The sequence below is a fragment of the Symphalangus syndactylus genome, chromosome 18, assembly GCF_028878055.3.
Source record: "Symphalangus syndactylus isolate Jambi chromosome 18, NHGRI_mSymSyn1-v2.1_pri, whole genome shotgun sequence".
Taxonomy (NCBI): domain Eukaryota; kingdom Metazoa; phylum Chordata; class Mammalia; order Primates; family Hylobatidae; genus Symphalangus; species Symphalangus syndactylus.
In genome coordinates this window covers 28,484,001-28,510,098 of record NC_072440.2, presented here as the reverse complement: position 1 = coordinate 28,510,098, position 26,098 = coordinate 28,484,001, and the positions used below count along the sequence as shown (strand labels likewise).

General features: G+C 39.8%; 1 protein-coding gene across 3 annotated transcripts in view; it reads left to right on the top strand.

The window, feature by feature from the left end:
- The first annotated feature begins 3,958 nt into the window (after positions 1-3,958).
- FCHO2 (FCH and mu domain containing endocytic adaptor 2) overlaps positions 3,959-26,098 on the top strand; it is a 130,795-nt gene continuing 108,655 nt past the window's right edge. The window contains exons 1-2 of one of the 3 annotated variants that reach the window (XM_055254473.2): positions 3,959-4,230; positions 16,918-17,009. In XM_055254473.2, coding sequence (XP_055110448.1) covers positions 3,976-4,230; positions 16,918-17,009 — 347 coding nt within the window. In that variant the 5' untranslated portion in view covers positions 3,959-3,975. Of the gene's footprint in view, positions 4,231-16,917; positions 17,010-26,098 lie in introns of those variants that run through there. The other 2 variants (XM_055254472.2, XM_063623171.1) reach the window with 2 other exon arrangements.

The following is a 26,098-nucleotide window of genomic DNA, read 5'->3' as shown; positions in this document are numbered from 1 at the left end:
ATGCTGCTACTGAGTACAGAAAAACAAGAACATACCAGATTTCAGGGATCTGCCTGTTTCTCTTCTGCCTTTTAATAGAGCTTAGCTCTTTTGCCACTTGTTATTGTCAAGTACAACATGAGTTCAGAGAAAGAACACTGCACCTGACAGGGTATGGATGCCATGCCTTGAAGAAATTGGCAGGAAACAGAAGAGGTTTATAGGATCTTCTCTTCTGCCACTCCCATCTTGGAAACAAGTGGAAGTACATTTGCAAAATTATATTGAAAATAATGAGAAAATGCATTTTTCTTTATAGCCAACTCTTCTGACATGGACCTAGTTTCAAATGAAGTTATGAGGAAATGGCCCTTGTGACTAAATGTTGATTCATGTGCTGTGAGCTGTGAACCCAGGATGAGAAATGGGAGGAAATCAAACTAAGGAATGGAAAGGGGGAAGTGCTCTGGGTGCCTTGCCTAAGAGACTGAACCCTCAAATCTTGGAAATAAACCATATTTTGTAAACCAGATAATTTAGACTTAGGTTATTTTGTGTGTCTCTTCTCTTATTTGGTATCATTTATCAAGTTATGTTTTAAAAGTCTATAGCTTTGGGCTATAACATATATGCTTAGGCTAGAGTTTAATGGGGATCAACAGCATCCCTGGAAGCCGATATCTCTTTAGCAGGTATATAGAGAGAGAGATCCTAAGAGAAAGATGATTCTGGTAGCGGGGACACCCAAAAATGAAAGTCCAAATTGAGTAGGTGATCCTTTCCAACAGGCAATCTCTTGCTACAGTAAATCTTGGATGTTATTTAAATTTTATTTTATTTTTATTTCGCAAAGTACACTAAGGCCAGGTGTGGTGGCTCATGCCTGTAATCCCAGCACTTTGGGAGGCCGAGGTGGGTGGATCACCTGAGGTCAGGAGTTCAAGACCAGCCTAGCCAACATGGTGAAATCCCGTCTCTACTGAAAATACAAAACTTAGCCAAGCGTGGTGGCGTGTGCCTATAGTTCCAGTTACTCTGGAGGCTGAGGCAGGAGAATCACTTGAACCTGGGAGGCGGAGATTGCAGTGAGTCAAGACTGCACCACTGCACTCCAGCCTGGGTGACAAAGCAAGACTCTGTCTCAAAAAAAAAAAAAAAAGTACTCTATCCTTTAAGAAGTACACTCAAGACCACAATAATTCTTTTGAATATATTTAAAGTAACGTGAGAAAATTAAATCAAAAACTTAAATAATGACATTTTCTACAAACTCTAGGATCAAGCACCAATTAAAGAGGATGAGTAGGCTGGGCGCGGTGGCTCATGCCTGTAACCCCAGCACTTTGGGAGGCCCAGACAGGCGGATCACTTGAGGTCAGGAGTTCGAGACCAGCCTGGCCAACGTGGTGAAACCCCGTGTCTACTAAAAATACACAAATTAGTCAGGCGTGGTGGTGGGTGCGTGTAGTCCCAGCTGCTTGAGAGGCTGAGGCATGAGAATCGCTTGAACCCGGGAGGTGGAGGTTGCAGTGAGCTGAGATCGCACCACTGCACTTCAGTCTGGGCGACCAAGCGAGACTCTGTCTCAAAACATAAAAAAGAGTATGTGTAAAAGATAATGGAATTATTACATATTCAAGGTCTCATCTACCTTGACATTTCTATGATAGATGTCATCATTCATTCATTCATTGAACATTTACTGACTCTTAAGTGACAGGTATTATAGGCAGTGACTTGTACACTGTTGTTATCTATGTCAGCTTTTAATATTTTCAAAATGAAACACATTTTGATAAGCAAAGGCTAAGTGTGTGTGGCACAAATACTTTAACGCATGTAAGCTCGGTGGCTTATGCCTGTGACCCCAGCACTACCCACTCAAGGGCTTATCTATGCTCTGCCAGAATGTATGTTCATCCCTGGAAACCTCACTTGAGAGTGCAGAAGGTGGCTGATACCAACCACACTCTTCCTATACTACACAGTCTTGTCTGAAATTTAGTCACCTTAATCACTGTTTACTATAAAGTTCCACAACTTAAATATCAGGCAATTACAGGATATGGTGTTTTGGCCCTAATGAACCTTGCAAATACCTGAAATACACAGAATATTTATTTTCATTCTAGATCTACTCCTAAATTTTAGGGGAGCAGAAGAATACGAATGAAGGCCAGTAACTATTGTGAATACTATACTAAATTGTCAGTAGGTAATAGCCACACATTGGAACACTAACAAAAGGAAAATGTATGCTTGATACTACTGAGAAACAATACTTTGTTATGCAGGAATCTATAGCATTCAAGCTGAGATGAAGGATTTGACAAGTTAGTTTGTCTTCTCTCTTACCTAAGCATTTCTGCTGCTCAAATTCTGACTCCAAAGCAGTCTCTGAAATGGGCAGCCATGCTATGTACAAACTTTCACTGCTTTTGGAGTTCACCGTTTGTTTTGAGGACATAAGACAAAAGACAGGAAGAAGAGTTTTCCTAGGGCCTGAATAGTGTTCTTCACTGGGAGAGGGAATTTATGGTTATGAGCCAGTGTTCAGTATCAGATCACAAGTGGCAGAGGCACCCATGTGTTTTTTTTTAAAAATTAATGTGTGTGTGTGATACGTAAGTTCCTTTAAAGCATAGAGTCCAGGATAGAAGTCTCTCTTGCCCAGGTCTAAGGGTGCGGGAAGGAGGCGCGGGGATGGGAGGGAGTGTTTAGTGATACTAGGAATTTAATGCCAAATGTATTTGCTGTGTGACCTAGATGGCTGAATTTTTAAAAAAGTTCTTCAGCATCGAGAAAAATCCAGTTAGACTGATAGCTTAGAGAGCTGTAGCTTATTTCTAAGTTTGACTTTCCCCAAAACTAAATGTAAATGTCAGTGATATGAGGACTTTTTAAAGAAACAAAATAAAGAAACAAGATACACAAAAATAGAGCAACTATGGCCAATGTTGTTTCATCCCTTTTCATCTATGAGCTTACTCATACCCCATCCATAATAAATGACTTTAAGCAAATCCTAGATGTTTTGCATCCTCTAACAGATATTCTTAAAAAGTATGACCACAATACCATTATCCAATTATTCCTTGTTCAACAAGCACTTACAATTTCATCTATGTGAAAGGCACCTCATGATTTTTACTTGAGCATGAAGATAATTTCTCATGAATTGTTATCTTATTGGTGTTCATTGTTTTAAGTCACCTGAGGAGGTGTGATATGCTACACTAAATCTATTTGTAGGGCTTGGCTTCAAGAACTGAAGATTCTGGACCTAGCTGATCTGGTGACAGTGAACTTGAGACCTCTACTAGCGTTTAATTATTTTTTTTTTAACTTTTGGAAAGCAAGGTGTAGGAAGGGGATTTAGTTTTTCCATTAGGTCGAGGCATGTTAAGACTTGTTTCTTTTTCCAAAATGTGCAAGTTGCTAAGAGAACTATGGACCATGGGTCAGGATGTCCGTCGGTTTCGGGTCACATTCCGCTTCCCCAGGCCTGCGGGCCGCCCCAGATGGTTTGCTCCCGGCGTGTTAGAGGTCAGCGGCCGAGGCCGCACTCGGTGCCTGGGTCTCGCGCAGCTCCAGGGCTCTCAGGCGACACTGGGCGTTTCCTTTCCGGCTTCGGAAAGTTTTGTTTTGGTTCAAGGAAAGGCGCCCTGTTGACCAAAGGCTTCTCAGTCTCCTCCGGGTGGCCAGCGGCCAAGTTTCCTCCAGCCCAGCGAGTCCAGACTACAGTCTGTTCGAGATCCTCGAAGGCCAGAGAAGCGAGTCTTGTGAGGAGAGAAAGCGGGTGGGCAGCCAGCCTGCCGACTCCACTGCCGCTGGCTGGCCCTTCTCTTCTCTCTGTCCCTGGGCCAGTGCCCGTCGCACCGCAAACAGTGCGATCACTCTCCCCGGTGACTCCTCAAGTACCCAGTTCTCCACCATTCCTAAGAGCACACTCAACGCGGCCGCGCCCGGGATGCAGAGATCTACCAACACCCAAGAATGGGGACGGGGCGCATGCGCACACCGTGGCCGTGGCGTCTAAGTGCTCGCCCAGCGGCGGCAGCCGCTAGGTGGCGCATGCGCCCTGGAAGGTGCGGGCCGGTCTCTGGGAAGAAGGCGGCGGCGGCGGCGGCGGCGAAAGGAGGGGGTGTGTGGAGGCCGGGCCGTGTTTACACAGCGGCGGGCGGACGCGGACGCGGAACCCGGCGCGGCGGCGGCACGATGGTCATGGCGTATTTCGTCGAAAATTTTTGGGTAAGCTTAGGATGTTGGAAGTCGTGTGTTTCGAAGTCCAAGGCTTTTGGCGCCTGAGCTTGGCCTGCGTGCGCTTCGGGCGGCGGCGGCGGCGGCGGCGGCGGCGGCGGCTCCTCCGGCAGGGCGAGCGTCCTCAGTCCGCCGCCTGCCGCGTCCCGCCTGGGTGAGGTCCGGCGGGCGACCGGTCGCCAGCCTATAGGGACTCCCGGGCTCGCAGCCCTATGGGGACGGGGGCTGTCACCGCGGCCCGGGAGCCCGCAGCGGGGCCGCCGGCCCCCGTGGCTGGGACAAAGCGCCGGATGGGGCGGGAGACGGGACCCAGCCCCACCGGAGGCTCCCGGCGCCGGGCGCGCTCCGCGCGGGGCGTGCGCGGAGGCTCGGACGCCAAGGACGGGCCCGCAGAACAGCCGCCTCCCGCTGCGCGCTGGCTGGGAGCGCCGGGCGGAGGGGTTTCGCCTCCTGCCCTCCCCGCTGGTCCCCCATCTGAGCGATCGCTTTTACCTCTGACCGTTTCCACACCAAATCCAGTGCGGGGTTGGGCTGGACTAGCACTTCCTCTCAGCCTCGCAGCTCGGCTCGTGGGTTTGCGCCCAGGACTTTGCCTCTGGGCCTGTTCACAAAGCGTTTAAAAGTTGGATTTAATGTAACTGGACTCCTTGGGCTTAAGTGCACAGAGACCTCCCCCTACTCTGTCCTCCTTGCCCTTCCTCATTCCACTCCTTGTCTTAGCTCAGTATTAGATTCTTCTTTGAGAATTTCTCCGGCTCCCGGTGGAGTATTTTTCTGCAGTTATTGTGTTTTTTTGTAATGGGAAGTACAGTTCAGCCATGTACAGGAAAGGAACGTGTTTACTCAGGTATCTTTCGTGAATCCCATTTTATGCCCTGACAGTTGCAAGTACTGCAGGTCCATTTTCGTTGAGATTTAGACATATTTAAAGGGGTAATCTTTTAGCTAGTAAGGAATGCATGTTAAATTCCTAATTCTAAGTGCCCCAGGCGTGGTCTTGGTTAGTAATCAAATCAGTTCATAGTTATTTATTTGTCTTGAATGTACCTTGTTTTCCACAAAGAACGTATATACTAGACCTTAGGTATTTTGGTTTTTAAACAGCTTTATTGAGTTCACATTCCGTACCAATGCATTCATTCAAAGTGTAGTACAATTCAGAGATTTTTTCATATGTTCATAGAGTTGTGTAAACATCACATGTCAATTTTACAACAATTTCGTTATCCCAGAAAGAATCCCTAGACCCATTAGCAGTCACTCCCCATTTTCCCCCTGCCCCAGGCCTAGGCAACTAATGTATTTTCTGCCTTTCTACATTTGTCTAGTTTGGACATATCCTATAAATGGGGCCATGGTGACCAGTTTCTTTCACTTAGCATAATGTTCTCAAAGTTTATCCATGATGTAGCATGTATCAGTACTAATTCCTTTTTATGGTCAAATAATATTCCATTCCACATGTTATTAATATTTATCCAATCAGTGATGGACATCTGGTTGTTCCCACTTTTGGGTTATGAATAATGCTGCCATGAACATTTGTGTACAAGTTTTTGTGTGAACATATGTTTTCATTTCTTTTGGGAATGGGATTCCTGGGTCAAATCGTAGCTCTATGTTTAACATTTTGAGGAACTGCCGTACTATTCTGAAGTGGTTGTAGCATTTTACAATCCCACCAGCATGAGAGTTCCTCTCCACATGCTCACCAACACTTGTCCTTTTTATTATAATATAGTGAGTGAACGTGAAGTAGTATTAATATTTTATTGTGGTTTGATTTGCATTTCTCTGATGCTTAACATCACAGCTAACGTGCTTATTGCCAACTTTTGTATTTTCATATGCTTATTGCCTATTTTTATATTTTCTTTGGAGAAATGTCTGTTTAGATTAATTGCCCATTTAAAAATTGGGTTGTCTTTTTATAATTGAGTTATAAGAGTTTTTTTTAATATTCTGGATACACACCTTATCTGATACATAATGTGCAAACATTTTCTCCCATTCTGTGACCTGCCTTTTCATTTTCTTGATGCTGCTCTTTGAAGTAACTCATAAATTTTTAATTCTGATGAAGTCTTGGTGAAGTCCATCTTATCTATTTTTTCTATTAATTGTGCTTTATTGTATCTAACCCAAAAATTATTTGCCTAACCCAAAAATTACTCCTGTGTTTTCTTGTAAGGGTTTTATAGTTTTACTTCTTCTATTTAGTTCTATGATCCATTTGAAGTTAATTTTTGTGTATGGTGCAAGGAAAAGGTATAACTTCATTCTTTTGCATTTATGTATCCAGTTGTCCCAGTACCATTTGTTGGAAAGGTTCATCTTTCCCTGTTGAATTGTGGTACCATTGTCAAATATCAATCGACCAGAAATGTATGGATTCATTTCTGTATTTTCAGTTCTATTCCTTTGTCTGCCCTTACGACAGCCAGTACCACACAGTTTGGATTGCTGTTGTTTGGATTAAAAATTTGTTTTGTATAGCAAATTTGGAATCAGGAAGTATGAGTCCTCTAGCTTTTTTCTTCTTTTTCAGGATTATTTTGACTGCCCTGGGTTCCTTGCATTTCCACATGAATTTTAGGATTAGCCTGTCAATTTTAGGCATTAGGTTTTACAATGGCAATTTATAAAATGTTTATAAAGAGCATTTAAAAATTGATGCTCTTATAAATGTTTTGCATATTTTTGATGCATGAATGTTTTTTAAGTTGCTAACTTAATTCCAAATTGCATCTTCACATTAAAAGTTATGTTTCATTTTCTGTTAATTGAGCTTTGAGCATAGCCTTGTTTGATGTTTTTGGCTAATATGAATAATACTTCTCTGAATATCTTTGTACACGTTTTTATGTGTTTCTTGGGTATTCTTGTTACAAGAGGAATGGGAATAAACTTCAATATTTGAATTCTGGAGAGACCTCCAAATCTAATTTATGTTTTAGTTTTTGCCTTCACTTTCACTATTGAAAACAAATAGTTAATAGACTGCATTTTATTTTATTTCCTGGCTTGGAATTGGGGCTGCGAGGAGGCTCAATGAGCTAGGAAGGTCTAGGAATTAACTAAGTAATTAACTGCTGAGAATTTGATAGTTGTCATTTTAGGCTGGGCATGGTGGTTCACGCCTGTAATCCCAGCACTTTGGGAGGCTGAGGCAAGGGAATGGATTGAGCCCAAGAATTGGAGACCAACCTGGGCAACACAGTAGACCGTGTCTCTACAAAATTTTTAAAAAATTAGCCAAGTGTGGTGGCATATGCCTGTAGTCCCAGCTACTTGGAAGGCTAAGGTGGGAAGATTGCTTGAGCCCAGGAGTTCAAGGTTGCAGTAGGTTATGATTGGTCACTATACTCCAGCCTGGGCAACAGAGTGAGACCCTGTCTCAAAAACAGAAAACAACTTAAAAATTCACATATTTCAGGATCATTTGTAAAATAATCCCTTAAAATAGATATTAATTTAACTCTTCCCTCTAGCGTTTAAAGTGGAACTATTAAAAGGAAATAAAATTGTCAAAATTCAAAACATCATGTTCTATATGATAAATATATATGGTTTTCATCAATTAAAAGATAAAAACCTATCAAAGTGAGGTAATGAGAACCTTTGATGTTTTAGGTCTGTCTTGTCTCCTCTTCTCTTCTCTCTTTTCTCTTCTCTTCTCTTCTTTTTTTTTTTTTTTTTGAGTTGCAGTCTCACCGTGTTGCCCAGGCTGGCATGCAGTGGCACGAGCATGGCTCACTGCAGCTTAGACCACCCAAGCTCAAATGATCCTCCCACCTCAGCCTTTCGAGTAGGTGCGACCACGGGTACAGGCCACCATGCCCAGCTAGTTTTTAAATTGTATGTAGAGATGAGATCTCGTTATGTTGCCCAGGCTGGTCTCGAACTCCCAGGCTCAAGCTGTGTTCCCGCCTCAGCTTCCCAAAGTGCTGGGATTAAAAGGGCTGAGCCACTGTGCCCAGCCAAAGTTTTAGGTTTCTAATCAAACAGCCTTTTAATTGTTTTCTCCCCCACATGTATAAAGACAAACCTTTTTTGTTGTGACATTTCGTTAGAAGAAAGTTTGAATCATTGAAACTCTCTTCAAGCTCTTTCGAAAGCAGCACATTCTTCCTTTTTCTTTAAAGTATAAGTTTTCTCAATTAAAACTATATGCTAAATTGAAAATTCCTTAATTTAATACTGTACTTTGAAGGAAAAAATTATTCAAAACTTTTTACAGGTGTTTTGTTATTGATAAGTCAGTTTTTGCCACGAAGTATAGCACCATTGATAATCAAGCTGAAATTGGACAGCAAAATTAAAATTGGACAGCAAAAATAATTTTGATAGTAGAAATTCACACCATTGCTTTTAATATGTAAAAACAATTGTTTTTTATCTTTATTTTTGCATATTAAACATTATGTAACTTTAAAAAGATATGGTAAAAGATTATGTAACTTTAAAAAGATATTGATCAGTATTACCGTGAGGAAGTGTCTCTCTATGCTGCTGCTTTCTCAAAGGGATAATTGAGTACAAGTTTATAATAGTCTTGAGATTATAGCAACATTGCTATATAATAATTAAAATGGCATTATATTTTTATGTAAACCCAGATTATTCAGCAAAAAAACCTTAATGCATTTCATAGGTAATTATTACTTAATGGGGGACAAGTAAGTATGTAAAACATACCTGAGTTGAATAGCTTATAATCTTCATTTTACATAGTAATCCCAATGTATATACGATATGAAGCATTCACCCAAAGACACTAAGTAGTATTCTTTAGTATATATCACATTGTAATGAGCTGAGATTTTTAGTTAGGTGACTTTTTCCAGAGGTTATCTATAGTCAGCACATCAAAAATGAACAAACAACAATTAGACATTTTTATCCTGAAGTTTTTCCTTATTTCTTTTACTGATTAACTGTACAGAAGTCTCATTTCACTTGATTTCATTGGTTTTGTTACATTTTGATTTAAAATTAAATTGGAACATTGGTTATATATCCAAAATTTGATTTATCATTACTTGGATAAGCTGAGAGAATTAAAATGTATTTTAAAATTCTGGAATTGCTATTAATAGGTCTTTGGGATAAAAAACATTATTATATTTTTGCTTGATTATCTAATCTAAACTTAGTATCCTAGATGAGAGACTAACACACATTCTTTGGGGTTATGTGTCCATATGAAATTTTAAAATACATATCTTTAGCAAATTAGTTGAGGTGACCATATTTGAAATCCAGAATATAGGCTTTTCATTACTTGAAATTTCCAAATATTGTAGTTTGGGATACCTGCTTTTAGGATATGATCGCATCAGATGACATATCAAAACAAAATCTGTATATCTGTATGTATTTATACATTAAGAGATTTGCAAATTTTACATGGTTTAATATTTAAAAGATACAAGAGGGAGTAAATCTTCTTCTTTTTCTCTGGTAATCAAGATCTCCCTAAAGGCAATCACCATTACCAATTTCTTTCTTTTTTTTTTTTGAGACAGAGTTTCGCTCTTGTTGCCCAGGCTGGAGTGCAAGGGCGCGATCTCAGCTCACTGCAACCTCCGCCTCCCAGGTTCAAGCAATTCTCCTGCCTTAGCCTTCCAAGTAGCTGGGATTACAGGTATGCACCACCATGCCTGGCTAATTTTGTATTTTTAGTGGAGATGGGGTTTCTCCATGTTGAGGCTGGTCTCGAACTCCTGACCTCAGGTGATCTGCCTGCCTCGGCCTCCCAAAGTGCTGGGACTACAGGCGTGAGCCACCGTGCCCGGCTTCACCATTACCAATTTCCTATGTGGTTTTCCGGAGATAAGACCAAATAACATACACTCCATTAGGTTAAAATATATTATTGTATAACTGTTAGCAAGTTAGCCAGGCCCAACTTGTTCCCATTGCAACAAGCTATGAAAATGCAGATTCATTTAACTTGATGCAGAAGACTTGACAGTAGACATTATAAAATTACAGTGTTTTAGATTGCACTAAAATTTGAGAGGCCCTTAGAATTTTTTTTTTTTTTTTTTTTTTTTTTTTTTTGAGGCAGAGTCTCGCTCCGTCACCCAGACTGGAGTGCAGTGGCGCAGTCTCGGCTCACTGCAAACTCCGCCTCCCGGGTTCACGCCATTCTCCTGCCTCAGCCTCTCCGAGTAGCTGGGACTACAGGCGCCCGCCAACACGCCCGGCTAATTTTTTGTATTTTTAGTAGAGACGGGGTTTCACCATGGTCTCGATCTCCTGACCTCGTGATCCACCCGCCTCGGCCTCCCAAAGTGCCTTAGAATTTTTTAAGGGGTGTGATTTGTTTTATATTTTAGCCTTAATTATAGGAGAAATTTGGAAGTGAAAATTTATACTGATTTAGTGTGTATATGTGTTCAGTTCAGGGGGAGGATTTTAGAACTTTGACATTTGAAAGGATATAAATTTGATGTCTGCGTTCTTTTTTAGCCCTACACACTAAATCCTAAATGCTGTAGTCCTTTCAGAACTACTTAAATTATTTAAGCAAAGGATGAGGGAACAGTTATGCTTTAAATCATCCTGCACATGTGGCTAATATAAGCCCTTTGAAAGTAGTTTTTTGAGTCACTGAGGTATCTCCTGAGATTATCCATCCTGATGTTATAATTCTAGAATAGTTAACAGAAGCACCCTTAGAAATTCAAATGGAAATAGGATCCCATGGAGACTTAAAAAGGAAGGGAATAAGGACTTGGGTTTCAGTTTTCTTAGTGTGGAAAAATTAAAGAATATTAGAGTTGGGGCAGCTGCGGTGGCTCACGCCTCTAATCCCAGCACTTTGGGAGGCCGAGGTGGGCAGATCATGAGGTCAAGAGATCAAGACCATCCTAGCCAACATGGTGAAACCCCGTCTCTACCAAAAATACAAAAATTAGCTGGGTGTGATGGTGCACACCTGTAGTCCCAGCTACTTGGGAGGCTGAGGCAGGAGGATTGCTGGAACCCAGGTGGCAGAGGTTGCAGTGAGCCGAGATCGTGCCACTGTACTCCAGTTGGGCGACAGAGCAAGACTCCATCTCAAAAAAAAAAAAAAAGTATCAGAATTGGAAGAATTTTAGTAGCAGTCTGGTCCAAAAAGATAAGTATAAATTGCTGTGATGTGGGGAGAAACAAAAACAACAGCATGACAGCAACTGAGACCTGTAATGATATCTACTATATTGATAAATGTGCAAGAGGATGTTGCTGGAATGGCCAGAGTCAGAGAGAATTAAACTGGAAAGTGTTAAAATGTGTGATAAAGTTGAGGAGATAGTCTTGCTCCCTGAAGGATTTGAAGGAGTGAAGGTTATAGGAGATATATCAAGCACATTTGCTTGACTTTAGGGAAAAGATGGGAAAGTATAATATAAGTAAAGCAAATTAGTGGTGGAGCCTTAAAACCAAGGAGAGTGAGTTTTCAGTTGGTTGAAGCAACAGCCACAAGTCTGCATGGTTTTCCTTTTTAATGAAAACCATTATCATGTGATAGGTAAAACATGGAAGAATACAGAACACAAATTGCCTATAGCCTCTCACTCTGCTCTTATAATTTTCTTTAGAAATAAAAAATTTAAGATAGATTCTACTATATGGTTGTGTATCTTGGTATTTTCAGTTAATATTCCCATCAAGCATTTTTCTCATGTGAATAAGTATTCTTTGAATAGGTTTCCGTGGAATGGATAGGCTGTAAATTTTTTTTTTTTTTTTTTTTTTTTTTTTAGACAGGGTCTTCCTCTGTCGCCCAGGCTGGAGTGCAGTGGCCCCATCACCATCATAGCTCACTGCAGCCTTGAACTCCTGGGCTCCAGGGATCCTCTTGCCTTAGCCTCTGGGGTGGCTAGAACTACAGGCGCATTCCACCACACCCAGCTAATTTTTAAAAAAAATTTGTAGGGATGAAGTCTTGCTTTGTTATTTAGGCTGATCTCAAACTCTTAGCCTCAAGGGCTCCTCCTGCCTCAGCCTCCCAAAGTGCTGGGATTACAAGTGTGAGCCACCAAACCTGGCCAGATAGGCTGTAATTTTCTTTAATCATTTCCATTTTGTATGGGAACTTTCAGTTTTTTTTTTTTTTTTCTGTTTATGAATTACAAGGACTGGAGATTTAAGTACTGATGTGAACAAGATGCCAGTTTAAGAAAGTAGCCTTCTGTCTCTTTGCAGGCATAGATTGAAGAGCTGAGAAAACTAAAATTGTTGGTTTAGTTTTTTTATTTTGAAAGTAATGAAAAATACTTTCATTTATAGAACATTACAGAAAATGTAAAATATATAAAAATTAAAAAATTAACTACAGTTTGCTTCTGTATTTTTTTCTCAACCCATATAATGTTTATTTAGATAGCTTTAAGGATTCAACTAACTGGCAGAGGTGAACTATAATATAAAAGATTAGGGAAGAATATCTGAGAGGTGAGAAAAACCATTTTTTGAAAGGTAGTAAGATTTCTTTCCTTCAATCAACCAACAAATATGTTTGAGTCACTTTTGTACCTGCATCAAATCGTTCTGAGTGCCTATTCTACGTACTTTATTTTATTTTTATTTATTTAGAGACTGAGTTTCACTGTATTGCTCAGGCTGGAGTGCAGTGGCATGATCTCGGCTCTGCGACCTCTGCCTCCTGGGTTCAAGTGATTCTCCTGGCTCAGCCTCCCAATATAGCTGGATTACAGGGGCATGCCACCACACCTGGCAAATTTGTAAAATATTTTTAGTAGGGACGGGGTTTCACCATGTTGGCCAGGCTGGTCTCAAACTCCTGACCTCAGGTGATCCACTCACCTTGGCCTCCCAAAGTGCTGAGATTACAGGTGTGAGCTACTGTGCCCCCGACCATTCTATATATTTTAGTCACTATTTTCTCCATTAGCAATATCTTGCCAGTAGCTCTGCAGAGTACTTTTAATGATCATGACTAAAAATGTCAATGTACGGTTGCCTCCCCTATCCATAATTTCACTTTCCACAGTTTCAGATCTGAGGTCAACTGCAGTCTGAAAATATTAAATGGAAAATTCCAGAAATAATTCGTAAGCATTAAATTTTGAGCTGTTCTAAATAATGTGATGAAATCTCACTGTGTCCTGCTTGGGATGTGAATGATCCCTTTGTCCAGTGCATCCATAGTATATACCCTTCCTGCCCATTAATCACTTAGTAGCCATCTTGGTTATCAGATTAAAAAAAAAAACAGTATGTAAAGGGTTCGTGAATATCCATGGTTTCAGGCATCTGCTGGGGATCTTGAAACATATCCCCTGTGGAGAAGAGGGGGACTACTGTACAAATAGAATGTTGATGAGAAGAGGTTGTAACTTGTGGTTGAATGTCCCGTATACTTGTAGAAAAATTGGTTGCATACATAGGCATACCTTAGAGATACTGTGTATTGAATTCGAACAACCACAATGAAGCAAGTCACAAACTTTCCTGGTTCTTCAGTGCATATAAAAGTTATGTTTACACTGTATTATTTACACTATACTGGTGTATTAAGTGTGCAATAGCATTTTATCTAAAAATATATATACCTTAATTAAAAAATACTTTATTGCTAATGCTAACAGAGGGAAGAAGTGAGCACATGCTGTTGGAAAAAAAATACTGGTAGACTTGCTTGACACAGGATTGCCACAAACCTTCAATTTGTAAAAGTGCAGTAAAGCAAAGCTCAATAAAAGAAAGTGCAGTAAAATGAAGTGTGCATGTATTTTACCTCCAGCACCCTAGCAGTTTTCGAGGCCAGAGTGGCACTGGAGAGCTGTCATTGCATGTATATTGAGTTCTCCTGAAAGTGTATCTGTAGGTTCTTCACTAAAGGGGCTGTTCTTCAAAGAAAAAAGTCTTTAGGATTAGTAAAATGTTTTTTGGTGTTTTTTCAGAGAAGTCAAGATAAAGTGAGACTGTATCAAAAATATTAATGTTATATTGTGCATTGACTTGTCAAGGGTTATCTGGTAAATGTCCATAAGAGCTAAATTAAAAGGAAAATGTAGACAGGGTGGGAAGTTATAGTATTTATTTATTTTTGAGGTGGTTTAGAGTTGAGAGGGAGGTTAGGCATGTTATTGGTATTTGCAGCATAGTACCTCCTGACCCTTCTCTTACCCCTCCAAAGAACTTTTTGAAAAAAAGGAAACTTGGTAAAACCAATTTTTTAATTAGTAATGTGATTATACAATATACAGTCTATCTTCTGCTTATTTTTCAAATCTTGGACTCAACAAAAGTGAATGCTGGCCACATGCAGTGGCTCACACCTGTAATCCCAGCACTTTGGGAAGCCAAGGTGGGAGGATTGCTTGAGACTAGGAGTTGGGAGACCAGCTTGAGCAGCATAGCGAGACCCTGTTTCTACATCAACTTTTTTTTAAGAAACTGAATGCTATCCAGGTTTTTTATTTTTAGTGTCTAATTTACTGTTACTCCTAAAAAGTTTACCAAAGGAGAAGTTTCAAACCCTTATCTTTTTGTTTTTTTAGAGACAGGTTCTCACTTTGCCCAGGCTGGTCTTGAACACCTGGCATCAAGCAAGCCTCCTTGCTCAGCCTCTGGAGTAGCTGGGATTACAGGCACAAGCCTCCGACAATAAATTTTTAAAAAAATCTTAAACATGTAAAGTTGCAGAAGCCAAATGGAAATGTTTGGATTCACAAGAGGCTGTGGTTTTATGTTATGTTCTTGATAAATGGAAATGGTTATTCAAAATGCTAAGGATATTGTTCAGGTTATCTTGTTACAGATGTGACATTTTAATTTGTGATATGTAGGCAAACTAATTACTAGCTACATTAGCCGATGAGTTTGTCAGGAATCACTTCAACATAGCTGGAAGTTTTTATGCTTTCTGTTTTCAGTGGACTGGGGAAAAATCAAGTTTTGGATTATATAACACTTGCTTATGGTATTGCCTTTCCAACAAATATATTCCATTCTTCATTATTTCATTTTCACTAAAGAAAAATAAAAACTGCTGCCTGTAAAGAGAGTTGTTAAACCTAGTGTATCAGTTGTCTTTTATTTCATCGAATAAACTGACATTTCTAATGTTATCTTTATGATTTACTAATTTAGGATTCATAGGATTAAACAGCAGTAGAGGTTTTCCAGGATTGTGTAGTGATCTAGTTCTATTAATATCTCATTAATTAGGCTGGGTGTAGTAGCTCACACCTGTAATCCCAGCACATTGGGAAGCCAAGGCAGGTATATCGTTTGAGGCCAGGAGTTCGAGACCTGCCTGGCTAACATGGCAAAACCCCGTCTCTTCTAAAAATACAAAAATTAGCCAGACGTGGTGGTGCACACCTGTAATCCCAGCTACTCAGGGGGCTGAAGCACAAGAATCGCTTGAACCCGGACGGGGAGGTAGCAGTGAGCCATAATTGCACATCTGCACTCCAGCCTGGATGGCAGAGTGAGACTGTCTCGAAAACAAAAACAAACGAAAATCCCATTAATTAATGACTAGCACATAGCCTGTTACTTCTCTTTTGTTAAATTTTGTCTATTTTCTCACTTCTCAAGTTTACTGAAAGATCTAAGTATTTTGTGATAATGCTGATATGACTTAAGTACTTTACTGTCTTAACTCAGAAATCAAGATTTAGTTATTTTAAAGCACAAACTTCAAATTAAATAATCAGGAATTTCTTACTGTGTGTTAAAGAGATTGAAATGGGATTTGGTAATATGTTTTGAACGGTCCATGTTTATCTTTTCTTAATTATGCTGCATATTCCTTAAAATTTCATACTTAATTTTTTGTTGTTGTTGTGTTTTGCCAGAGTCTCACCCTGTCTCCCAGGCTGGAGTGCAGTGGTGTGATTTCGGCACACTGCAACCTCCACCTCCCGGGTTCAAGCGATTCTCCTGTTTCACCCTCCCAAGTAGCTGGGATTATGGGTGCATGCCACCATGCCCGGCTAATTTTTTTTATTTTTAGCTGAGATGGGGTTTCACCATGTTGGCCAGGCTGGTCTAGAACTCCTGACCTCAAGTGATCCGCCTGCCTCCGCCTCCCAAAATGCTAGGATTACAGGTGTGAGCCACCACGCCAGGCCTCATACTTAATTTTTTTTTTGAGACGGAGTCTTGCTCTGTCACCCAGGCTGGGGCACAGTGGCACAATTCTGGCTCACTGCAGGCTCTGCCTTCCAGGTTCATGCCATTCTCCTGCCTCAGCCTCCTGAGTAGCTGGGACTACAGGCACCCACCACCACGCCTGGCTAATTTTTTGTATTTTAAGTAGAGACGGGGTTTCACCATGTTAGCCAGGATAGTCTCGATCTCCTGACCTCGTGATCCGCCCACCTCGGCCTCCCAAAGTGCTGGGATTACAGGTGTGAGCCACCGCACCCGGTCACAACTTAATTTTATTAATTGTACCTTTATGGTTGATTACAAAGTGGATGCATATATGTGTGTATGTAGGTATATATATATAGTTAATGGTAAACTTTATTAAAGCATATAATATTGCTTTATACTGTTTAAAATCATACAATAAATGAGGATAATTAAATTAATGAAAACACCTCACCTGTGCACAGGATTGCATATTAGTTAATGTTGGCTTTTTATATTCTCAAGTCATTTTTATCTGTTTTTTTTGAAACTAAAAATCTTTTTAAATTTTAGGGGGAAAAAAATAGTGGCTTTGATGTCCTCTACCATAATATGAAACATGGACAGATATCAACAAAAGAACTAGCAGATTTTGTAAGGGAACGGTATGTATTTTTTAAATAAGTAATTTAACAACTTAATAGCAATTTAAATTTTAGAATATAAATAATGGAGAAAACTTTATTTGGATTTGGAATAAAGTAATCATTGTTTTAAAATATATACTGTAATTATATCTATCTATTTGTATCTATCATCTACACAGCTGAAGGCTGTATAGTGGCTCAAAGTAGCTCCAAGTTTAATACCCCTGGTTTGCGGATTCCTGCTTGAAAATATTATCTACATATTTTTCACTGGATGTGCTAGCAAGGTGATATAATAAAGTTGAGAAGTTTGTAGGATAAAACATTAACATTTGTTAAACATGCTAAAATAATTAGAAAAGACTAACTTTTCTGAACTTCAGTTTAATTTTATGTTTTTGTAACTTTTATGTTTAAAAGTCCTAAGTATATATTTTAAAATTTTTCAAATTTATAAAATGTGATTGTCTTTAAGACTCTTAGAATATAGCGAATTTAAAAGCTATTAAGAATAAATGTAATTTGATTGTGATTCAAAATCAAACAGAACTCAAAAGCTGCTATCCTACTAACTTAAAGCTATTTTGTGGCTACCCCAATTTTGTAATTATTTATATGAACACATTTAAAATCTTTACCTTGATAATATAAGGATACTTTGGCTTTAAATTTAATACTCCATTTATTCATGTATTCTTTCAACAATATATATCCCATCAGTGCTGTGTACCAAGTACTTGTCTGGATTATGCGAGTACAGTGGTTAAGATAACAGCTTCTCCCTTCATGGAGTTTACAGACTGATAGGAATTGGTTAATAAACTATTATATAAGTTCAGTTCTTTTCTTACTCCCTCCTCTCTACTAGAATCAACAAGGAATGCAAAAGCTCAAGTGCTCTGGGTAAGGCTGTCCTTCCTCCGGGCTTCTACATCATCATTGGCAGGAGCAAAGGAAAGGCCGCAGAACTCTGCATCTCTTGGCATGTTCCTTAGCCTTCCCTCTTCCCCTACACCTCACTACTATCACTGTCTACTTTGGAACCATCAGGGCAGATATTTGCCTTTGAGCCCTGTTTATGTTAGTCACCTTAAGAAGTCCAGGACTCCTGGGTCATCCTTCCTTTGCCCAGAATCTCTTTCTGATTCTTTGGGTAGTGAGACAATCCGTCGTACTTCCCCTTTACTACTTTATTTTTCTCCATAGTATGTGTAACTGTCTGATAAAAGTGACATTTCATTTATTTATTTTTCTGTCTCTTCCCACTAGAATGTAAACCCAACAAGGGCAGGGGTTTTTGTCCTTTTTTGCTTATGTTGTCTTTTTGCTCTATTTATGCACTTGTGATAGTGCTTGTCACTTGGTAGGCCCTCAGTATAGGTTTTTCCATAGAATGAATCTCTAACTTCATTATGCTGATCCCAACTATCATTATTTTTGACTGAACTTCAGCGGTAGCTCCTAACTGCTCTATCTACATTCGTCCTTGTTTTCCTACAACTTACTCTCTCTACTGTAGTTGGAGTGGTTTTTTTGAAGTATAGTACAGATCAGTTTGTTACCTCTTCTCTTTCAGCCATCTCAAGGGCTTCCCATTGCTCTTAAGATAGGCCTGCATATTCTGACCCTAAAACTACCTTTCAGGTCTTATTGTTCTAGGCTCTATGCTAGGCATGGGATACAACAGAATATTGTCTCACAGGAGAACATAGAAACAATTAACAAAAATGAGTAATAACAAAACTGCATACAGAGTACAAAGAGATATATGAATTACAGGCTGCTGCTTATTCTTTCCACTCCAGAGATACTGGGTATCTTATAGACAGGCTTCCTCTGTCTAGTCCAGGCTTTGTAAATACTTATTCTTCTCTTCACCTAGTTAATGCCTACTTATTCTTTAGAGCTCAGCAATGTGGTCACTGCTCTAAGGATGCCTTTCCTAATCTCTCTGACTAGGTCAAAAACACCTAATATAATCTTTTGTTACATCACCTATCTCTTTGTAGTATTTATAAAATTTGGTAATTATTTATTTTTATTTGTTTTTATGTTCCTCTGTGAAACAGTATTCGTTTGTATCCCAGTGGCTAGCACAAAACCTGGAACAATAGGATAATCATATTTCTTGAAGGACTGAATGAGAATGGAAAAAATGTAAACTTTGTATACATTATCTGATTGATTGATTGATTGATTGATTTGAGACAGATTGTCGCCCAGGCTGGAGTGCAGTGGCTCGGTCTCTGCTCACTATAACTTCCGCCTCCTGGGTTCAAGTGACTCTTGTGCCTCAGCCTCCCAAGTAGCTGGGATTATAGTCCTGCACCACCATGTCCGGCTGATTTTTGTATTTTTCTTCTTTTTTTTGAGACAGAGTCTCGCTGTGTTACCCAGCCCAGGCTGGAGTGCAGAGGTGCGATCATGGCTAACTGCAACCTCCCTGTCCTGAGTTCAAGCAAGTCTTGTGCCTCAGCCTCTTGAGTAGCTGGGACCACAGGCATGTGCCACCATGCCTGGCTAATTTTTGTATTTTTTGTAGAGACGGGGTTTTGCCATGTCGGCCAGGCTGGTCTGGAACTCCTGACCTCAGGTAATCAGCCCATCTCGGCCTCCCAGCGTGTTGGGATTACAGGCATGAGCCACTGTGCCTGGCCAGGTTCATTTCATTTTAGTGCTGAATAATATTCTGTTGTCTGGATGTACTATATTTTATCCACTGACTTACTCAGGGACATCTTGGTTGCTTCCAAGTTTTGGCAATTATGAATAAAGCTGCAGTAATCATCTGTGTGCAGGTTTTCGTGTGAACGTAAGTTTTAATTTAATTAATTAAATTTTACATACCAAGGAACGCAGTTACTTGATTATATGGAAAGAATATGTTTAATTTTGTAAGAAACTCATCTTCCAAAGTGACAATACCATTTTGCATTTTAACTAGCAATGAATTAGAGTTCGTATTGCCCCACATCCTTGCCAGCATTTGGTGTGGTCAGTATTCTAGATTTTGGTTGTTCCAATAAGTCTATAGTGGTATCTTATCATTGTTTTAATTAGCATTTTCCTGATGACATATGATACGGAGCATCTTTGCTTTTAATTTGTTTTTGTAGAGTCAAGGTCTTGCTATGTTTCCCAGGCTAGTCTCAAACTCCTGACCTCAAGTGATCCTCCTTGCCCAGCCTTGCAAAGTGCTGAGATTATAGGTGTGAGCCACTGCACCTGGCTTTTTTGTTGTTGCCAAGATGGGGTCTCAGCATGTTGCCCAGGCTGGTCTTGAACTCCTGGTCTCAAGCAGTCCTCCCGCCACAGTCTCCTGAAGCACTATGATTACAGGAGGGAACCAGCACACCTGTCCTCCGTCTTTTCATATGCTTATTTGCCAGCTGTGTATCTTCTTTAGTGAGGTATCCGTTAAAGTCTTTGGCCCATTTTTGTTTTTAATATGGTTGTTTGTGTTCTTACTATTTTTAAAAAAAATTTTTTATTATACTTTAAACTCTGGGATATATGTGTGAACATGCAGCGTTGTTACATAGCTATACATGTGCCATGGTGGTTTGCTGCACCAATCAACCTGTCATCGACATTAGGTGTTTCTCCTAATGCTATCCCTCCCTCAGTCCCCCAGCCCCCAACCCCCGAACAGGCCCTGGTGTGTGATGTTCCCCTCCCTGTGTCCATGTGTTCTCATTGTTCAACTCCCACTAATGAGTGAGAACATGTGCTGTTTGGTTTTCTGTTCTTGTGTTAGTTTGCTGAGAATGATACTTTCCAGCTTCATCCATATCCCTGCAAAGGACGTGAACTCATGCTTTTTTATGGCTACATAGTATTCCATGGTGTATATGTGCCACATTTTCTTTATCCAGTCCATCATTGGTATGCATTTGGGTTGGTTCCAAGTCTTTGCTATTGTGAACAGTGCTGCAATAAACATATGTGTGCATGTGTCTTTATAGTAGAATGATTTATAATCCTTTGGGTATATAGCCAGTAATGGGATTGCCAGGTCAAATGTTATTTCTGGTTCTAGATCCTTGAGGAATAGCCACACTGTCTTCCACAATGGTTGAACTAATTTACACTCCCACCAACAGTGTAAAAGCATTCCTGTTTCTCCACATTCTCTCCAGCATCTGTTGTTTCCTGACTTTTTAATGATGGGCATTCTAACTGTCATGAGATAGTATCTCATTGTGGTTTTGATTTGCATTGCTCTAATGACCAGTGATGAGCTTTTTTTCATGTTTCTTGGCTGCATAAACGTCTTCTTTTGAGAAGTGTCTGTTCATATACTTCGCCCACTTTTTGATGGGGTTGTTTTTTTCTTATAAATTTAAGTTCTTTGTAGATTCTGGATATTAGCCCTTTGTCAGATGGATAGATTGTAAAAATTTTCTCCCATTCTGTAGGTTGCCTGTTCACTCTGATGATAGTTTCTTTTGCTGTGCAGAAGCTCCTTAGTTTAATTAGATCCTATTTGTTAATTCTGGCTTTTGTTGCCATTGCTTGTGGTGTTTTAGTCATGAAGTCTTTGCCTGTGCGTATGTCCTGAATGGAATTGCTTAGGTTTTCTTCTAGGGTTTTTATGGTTTTAGGTCTTACATTTAAGTGTTTAGCCCATCTTGAGTTAATTTTTGTATAAGGTGTAAGGAAGGGGTCCAGTTTCAGTTTTCTGCATATGGCTAGCCAGTTTTCCCAACACCATTTATGAAATAGGGAGTCCTTTCCCATTGCTTGTTTTTGTCAGGTTTGTCAAAGATCAGATGGTTGTAGATGTGTGGTGTTATTTCTGCGGCCTCTGCTCTGTTCCATTGGTCTATATATCTATTTTGGTACCAGTACCATGCTGTTTTGGTTACTGAAACGTTGTAGTATAGTTTGAAGTGATGCCTCCAGCTTTGTTCTTTTTGCCTAGGATTGTCTTGGCTATACAGGCTCTTTTTTGGTTCCATATGAAATTCAAAGTAGTTTTTTCTAATTCTGTGAAGAAAGTCAGTGATTGCTTGATGAGGATAGCATTGAATCTATAAATTACCTTGGGCAGTCTGGCCATTTTCACGATATGATTCTTCCTATCCATGAGCATGGAATGTTTTTCCATTTGTTTGTGTTCTCTCTCATTTCCTTTAGCAGTGGTTTGTAGTTCTCCTTGAAGAGGTTCTTCACATCTCTTGTAAGTTGTATTCCTAGGTATTTTATTCTCTTTGTGGCAATTGTGAATGAGAGTTCACTCATGATTTAGCTCTCTGTTATTGTTGTATAGGAATGCTTGTGATTTTTGCACATTGATTTTGTATCCTGAGAATTTACTGAAGTTGCTTACCAGCTTAAGGAAATTTTGGGCTGAGACGATGGGGTTTTCTAAATATACAGTCATGTCATCTGCAAACAGAGACAATTTGACATCCCCCTTTCCTATTTGAATACCCTTTATTTTTTTCTCTTTCCTGATTGCCCTGTCCAGAACTTCCAATACTATGTTGAATAAGAGTGGTGAGAGAGGGCATCCTTTTTTTGTGATGGATTTCAAAAGGAATGCTTCCAGTTTTTGCCCATTCAGTATGATATTGGCTGTGGGTTTGTCATAAATAGCTCTTATTGTTTTGAGATACGTTCCACCAATACCTAGTTTATTGAGCATTTTTTGCGTGAAGTGGTGTTGAATTTTGTTGAAGGCCTTTTCTGCATGTGTTGAGATAATCACGTGGTTTTTGTCATTGGTTCTGTTTATGTGATGGATTACATTTCTTGATTTGTGTATGTTGAACCAGCCTTGCATCCCAGGGATGAAGCTGAGTTGGTTGTGGTGGCTAAGCTTTTTGATGTGTTGCTGGATTTGGTTTGCCAGTATTTTATTGAGGATTTTCACATTGATGTTCATCAGGGATATTGGCCTGAAATTTTCTGTTTTTTTATGTGTGTCTCTGCCAGGTTTTGGTATTAGGATGATGCTGGCCTCATAAAATGAGTAGTTAGGAGTCCCTATTTTTCTATTGTTTGGAATAGTTTCAGAATGAATGGTACCAGCTCCTCTTTGTACCTCTGTAGAATTTGGCTGTGAATCCGTCTGGTCCTGAGCTGTTTTTGGTTGGTAGGCTATTAATTACTGCCCCAGTTTCAGAGCTTGTTATTGATCTGTCCAGGGATTCTAATTCTTTCTGGTTTAGACTTGGGAGGGTGTATGTGTCCAGGAATTTATCCATTTCTAATAGATTTTCTAGTTTATTTGCATAGAGGTATTTCTAATATTCTCTGATGGTAGTTTGTAATTCTATTGGATCAGGGGTGATATACCCTTTATCATTTTTTATTGTGTCTATTTGATTCTTCTCTCTTTTCTTGTTATTCTGGCTAGCGGTCTGTCTATTTTGTTGATGTTTTCAAAAAACCAGCTCCTGGATTCATTGATTTTTTTGAAGGGTTTTTCGTGTCTCTATCTCCTTCAGTTCTGCTCTGATCTTAGTTATTTCTTGTCTTCTGCTAGCTTTTGAATTTGTTTGCTCTTGCTTCTCTAGTTCTTTTAATTGTGATGTTAGGGTGTCAATTTTAGATCTTTCCTGCTTTCTCTTGTGGGCATTTAGTGCTACAAATTTCCCTCTAAACACTGTTTCAACTGTGTCCCAGAGATTCTGGTATGTTGTGTCTTTGTTCTCATTGGTTTCAAAGAACTTACTTATTTCTGCCTTAATTTCATTATTTACCCAGTAGTCATTCAGGAGCAGGTTGTTCAGTTTCCATGTAGTTGTGCAATTTTCAGTGAGTTTCTTAATCCTGAGTTCTAATTTGATTGCACTGTGGTCTGAGAGACTGTTATGATTTCTGTTCTTTTGCATTTGCTGAGGAGTGTTTTACTTCCAATTATGTGGTCAATTTTAGAATAAGTGTGATGTGGTGCTGAGAAGAATGTATATTCTGTTGATTTTGTGGGGAGGGTTCTGTAGATGTCTATTAGGTCCGCTTGGTCCAGAGCTGAGTTCAATTCCTGAATATCTTTGTTAATTTTCTCTCTCATTGACCTGTCTAATATTGACAGTGGGGTGTTAAAGTCTCCCATTATTCTTGTGTGAGAGTCTAATTCTCTTTGTAGGTCTCAAAGAACTTGCTTTATGAATCTGGGTGCTCCTGTATAGGTGCATATATATTTAGGATAGTTAGCTCATCTTGATGCATTGATACCTTTACTGTTATGTAATGGCCTTTGTCTCTTTTGATCTTTCTTGATTTAAAGTCTGTTTTATCAAAGACTAGGATTGCAACCCCTGCTTTTTTTTTGCTTTCCATTTGCTTGGTAAATATTCCTCCATCACTTTATTTTGTGCCTGTGTGTGTCTTTGCACGTGAGATGGGTCTCCTGAATACAGCGCACCAGTGAGTCTTGAGTCTTCATCCAATTTGCGAGTCTTTGTCTTTTAATTGGGGCATTTACCCTGTTTACATTTAAGGTTAATATTCTTATGTGTGAATTAGCTCCTGTCATTATGATGCTAGCTGATTATTTTGCCCGTTAGTTGGTACAGTTTCTTCATAATGTCGATGGTCTTTACAATTTGGTATGTTCTTGCAGTTGCTGATGTTGGTTGTTTCTTTCCATGTTTAGTGTTTCCTTCAGGAGCTCTTGTAAGGCTGGCCTGGTGGTGATGAAATCTCTCAGCGTTTGCTTGTCTGTAAAGGATTTTATTTCTCCTTTGTTTATGAAGCTTTGTTTGGCTGGACATGAAATTCTGGGTTGAAAAGTCTTCTCTTTAAGAATGTTGAAAATTGGCCCCCACTCTCTTCTGGCTTGTAGGGTTTCTGTAGAGAGATCTGCTGTTAGTCTGATGGGCTTCCCTTTGTGGGTAACCTGACCTTTCTCTCTGGCTGCCCTTAACATTTTTTCCTTCATTTCAACCTTGGTGAATCTGACAATTACGTGTCTTGGGGTTGCTCTTCTCGAGGAGTATCTTTGTGGTGTTCTCTATATTTCCTGAATTTGAATGTTGGCCTGTCTTGCTAGGTTGGGGAAGTTCTCCTGGATAATATCCTGAAGAGTGTTTTCCAACTTGGTTACATTCTCCCCATCACTTTCAGGTACACCAATCAAATGTAGGTTTCGTCTTTTCACATAGTCCCATATTTCTTGGAGGCTTTGTTCATTCCTTTTCTTTTTTCTCTAATTCTTGTCTTCATGCTTTATTTCATTAAGTTGATCTTCAGTCTATGATATCCTTTCTTCCACTTGATCGATTTGGCTATTGATACTTGTGTATGCTTCACAAAGTTCTCATGCTGTGTTTTTCATCTCCATCAGGTCATCTATGTTCTTCTCTAAACTGATTATTCTAGTTAGCAATTCGTCTAACCTTTTTTCAAGGTACTTAGCTTCCTTGCATTGGGTTAGAACATGCTCCTTTAGCTTAGGAGAGTTTGTTATTACCCACCTTCTGAAGCCTACTTCTGTCAGTTTGTCAAACTCATTCTCCATCCAGTTTTGTTCTCTTGCTGGTGAGGAGTTGTGGTCTTTTGTGCTTGAAACCCAGGGCCCTGGTGGTGTAGGCACCCGAGGGAATCTCCTGGTCAGCAGGTTGCGAAGACTGTGGGAAAAGCATAGTATCTGGGCTGGAATGCACCATTCCTCACAGCACAGTCCCTCAAGGCTTCCCTTGGCTAGGGGATAGAGTTTCCCGACCTCTTGTGCTTCCTGGATGAGGCGATGCCCCATCCCGCTTCTGCTCGCTCTCCGTGAGCTGCACCCACTGTCTAACCAGCCCCAGTGAGATGAGCCGGGTACCTCAGTTGGAAATGCTGAAATCACCTGCCTTCTACATTGATCTTGCTGGGAGCTGCAGACTGGAGCTGTTCCTATTCAGCCATCTTGCCAGCTGCCCCCTTATTGGGTTTTTAGAGTTCTTTATATATTTTGGATAATGGTCTTTTATCAGATGTGTCATTTGCAAATATTTTCTCACAGTCTGTGGTTTGTTTTCTCATTCTTTTGACATTGTCTTTCAAAGAACAGAAGTATTTAATTTTAAGAAAGTCCAACATATCCATTATTTATTTCATGGATTTTGTGTTTGGAGCACCTTTAGGTATTGGACTGCCTTTAGATATTGCGTCTA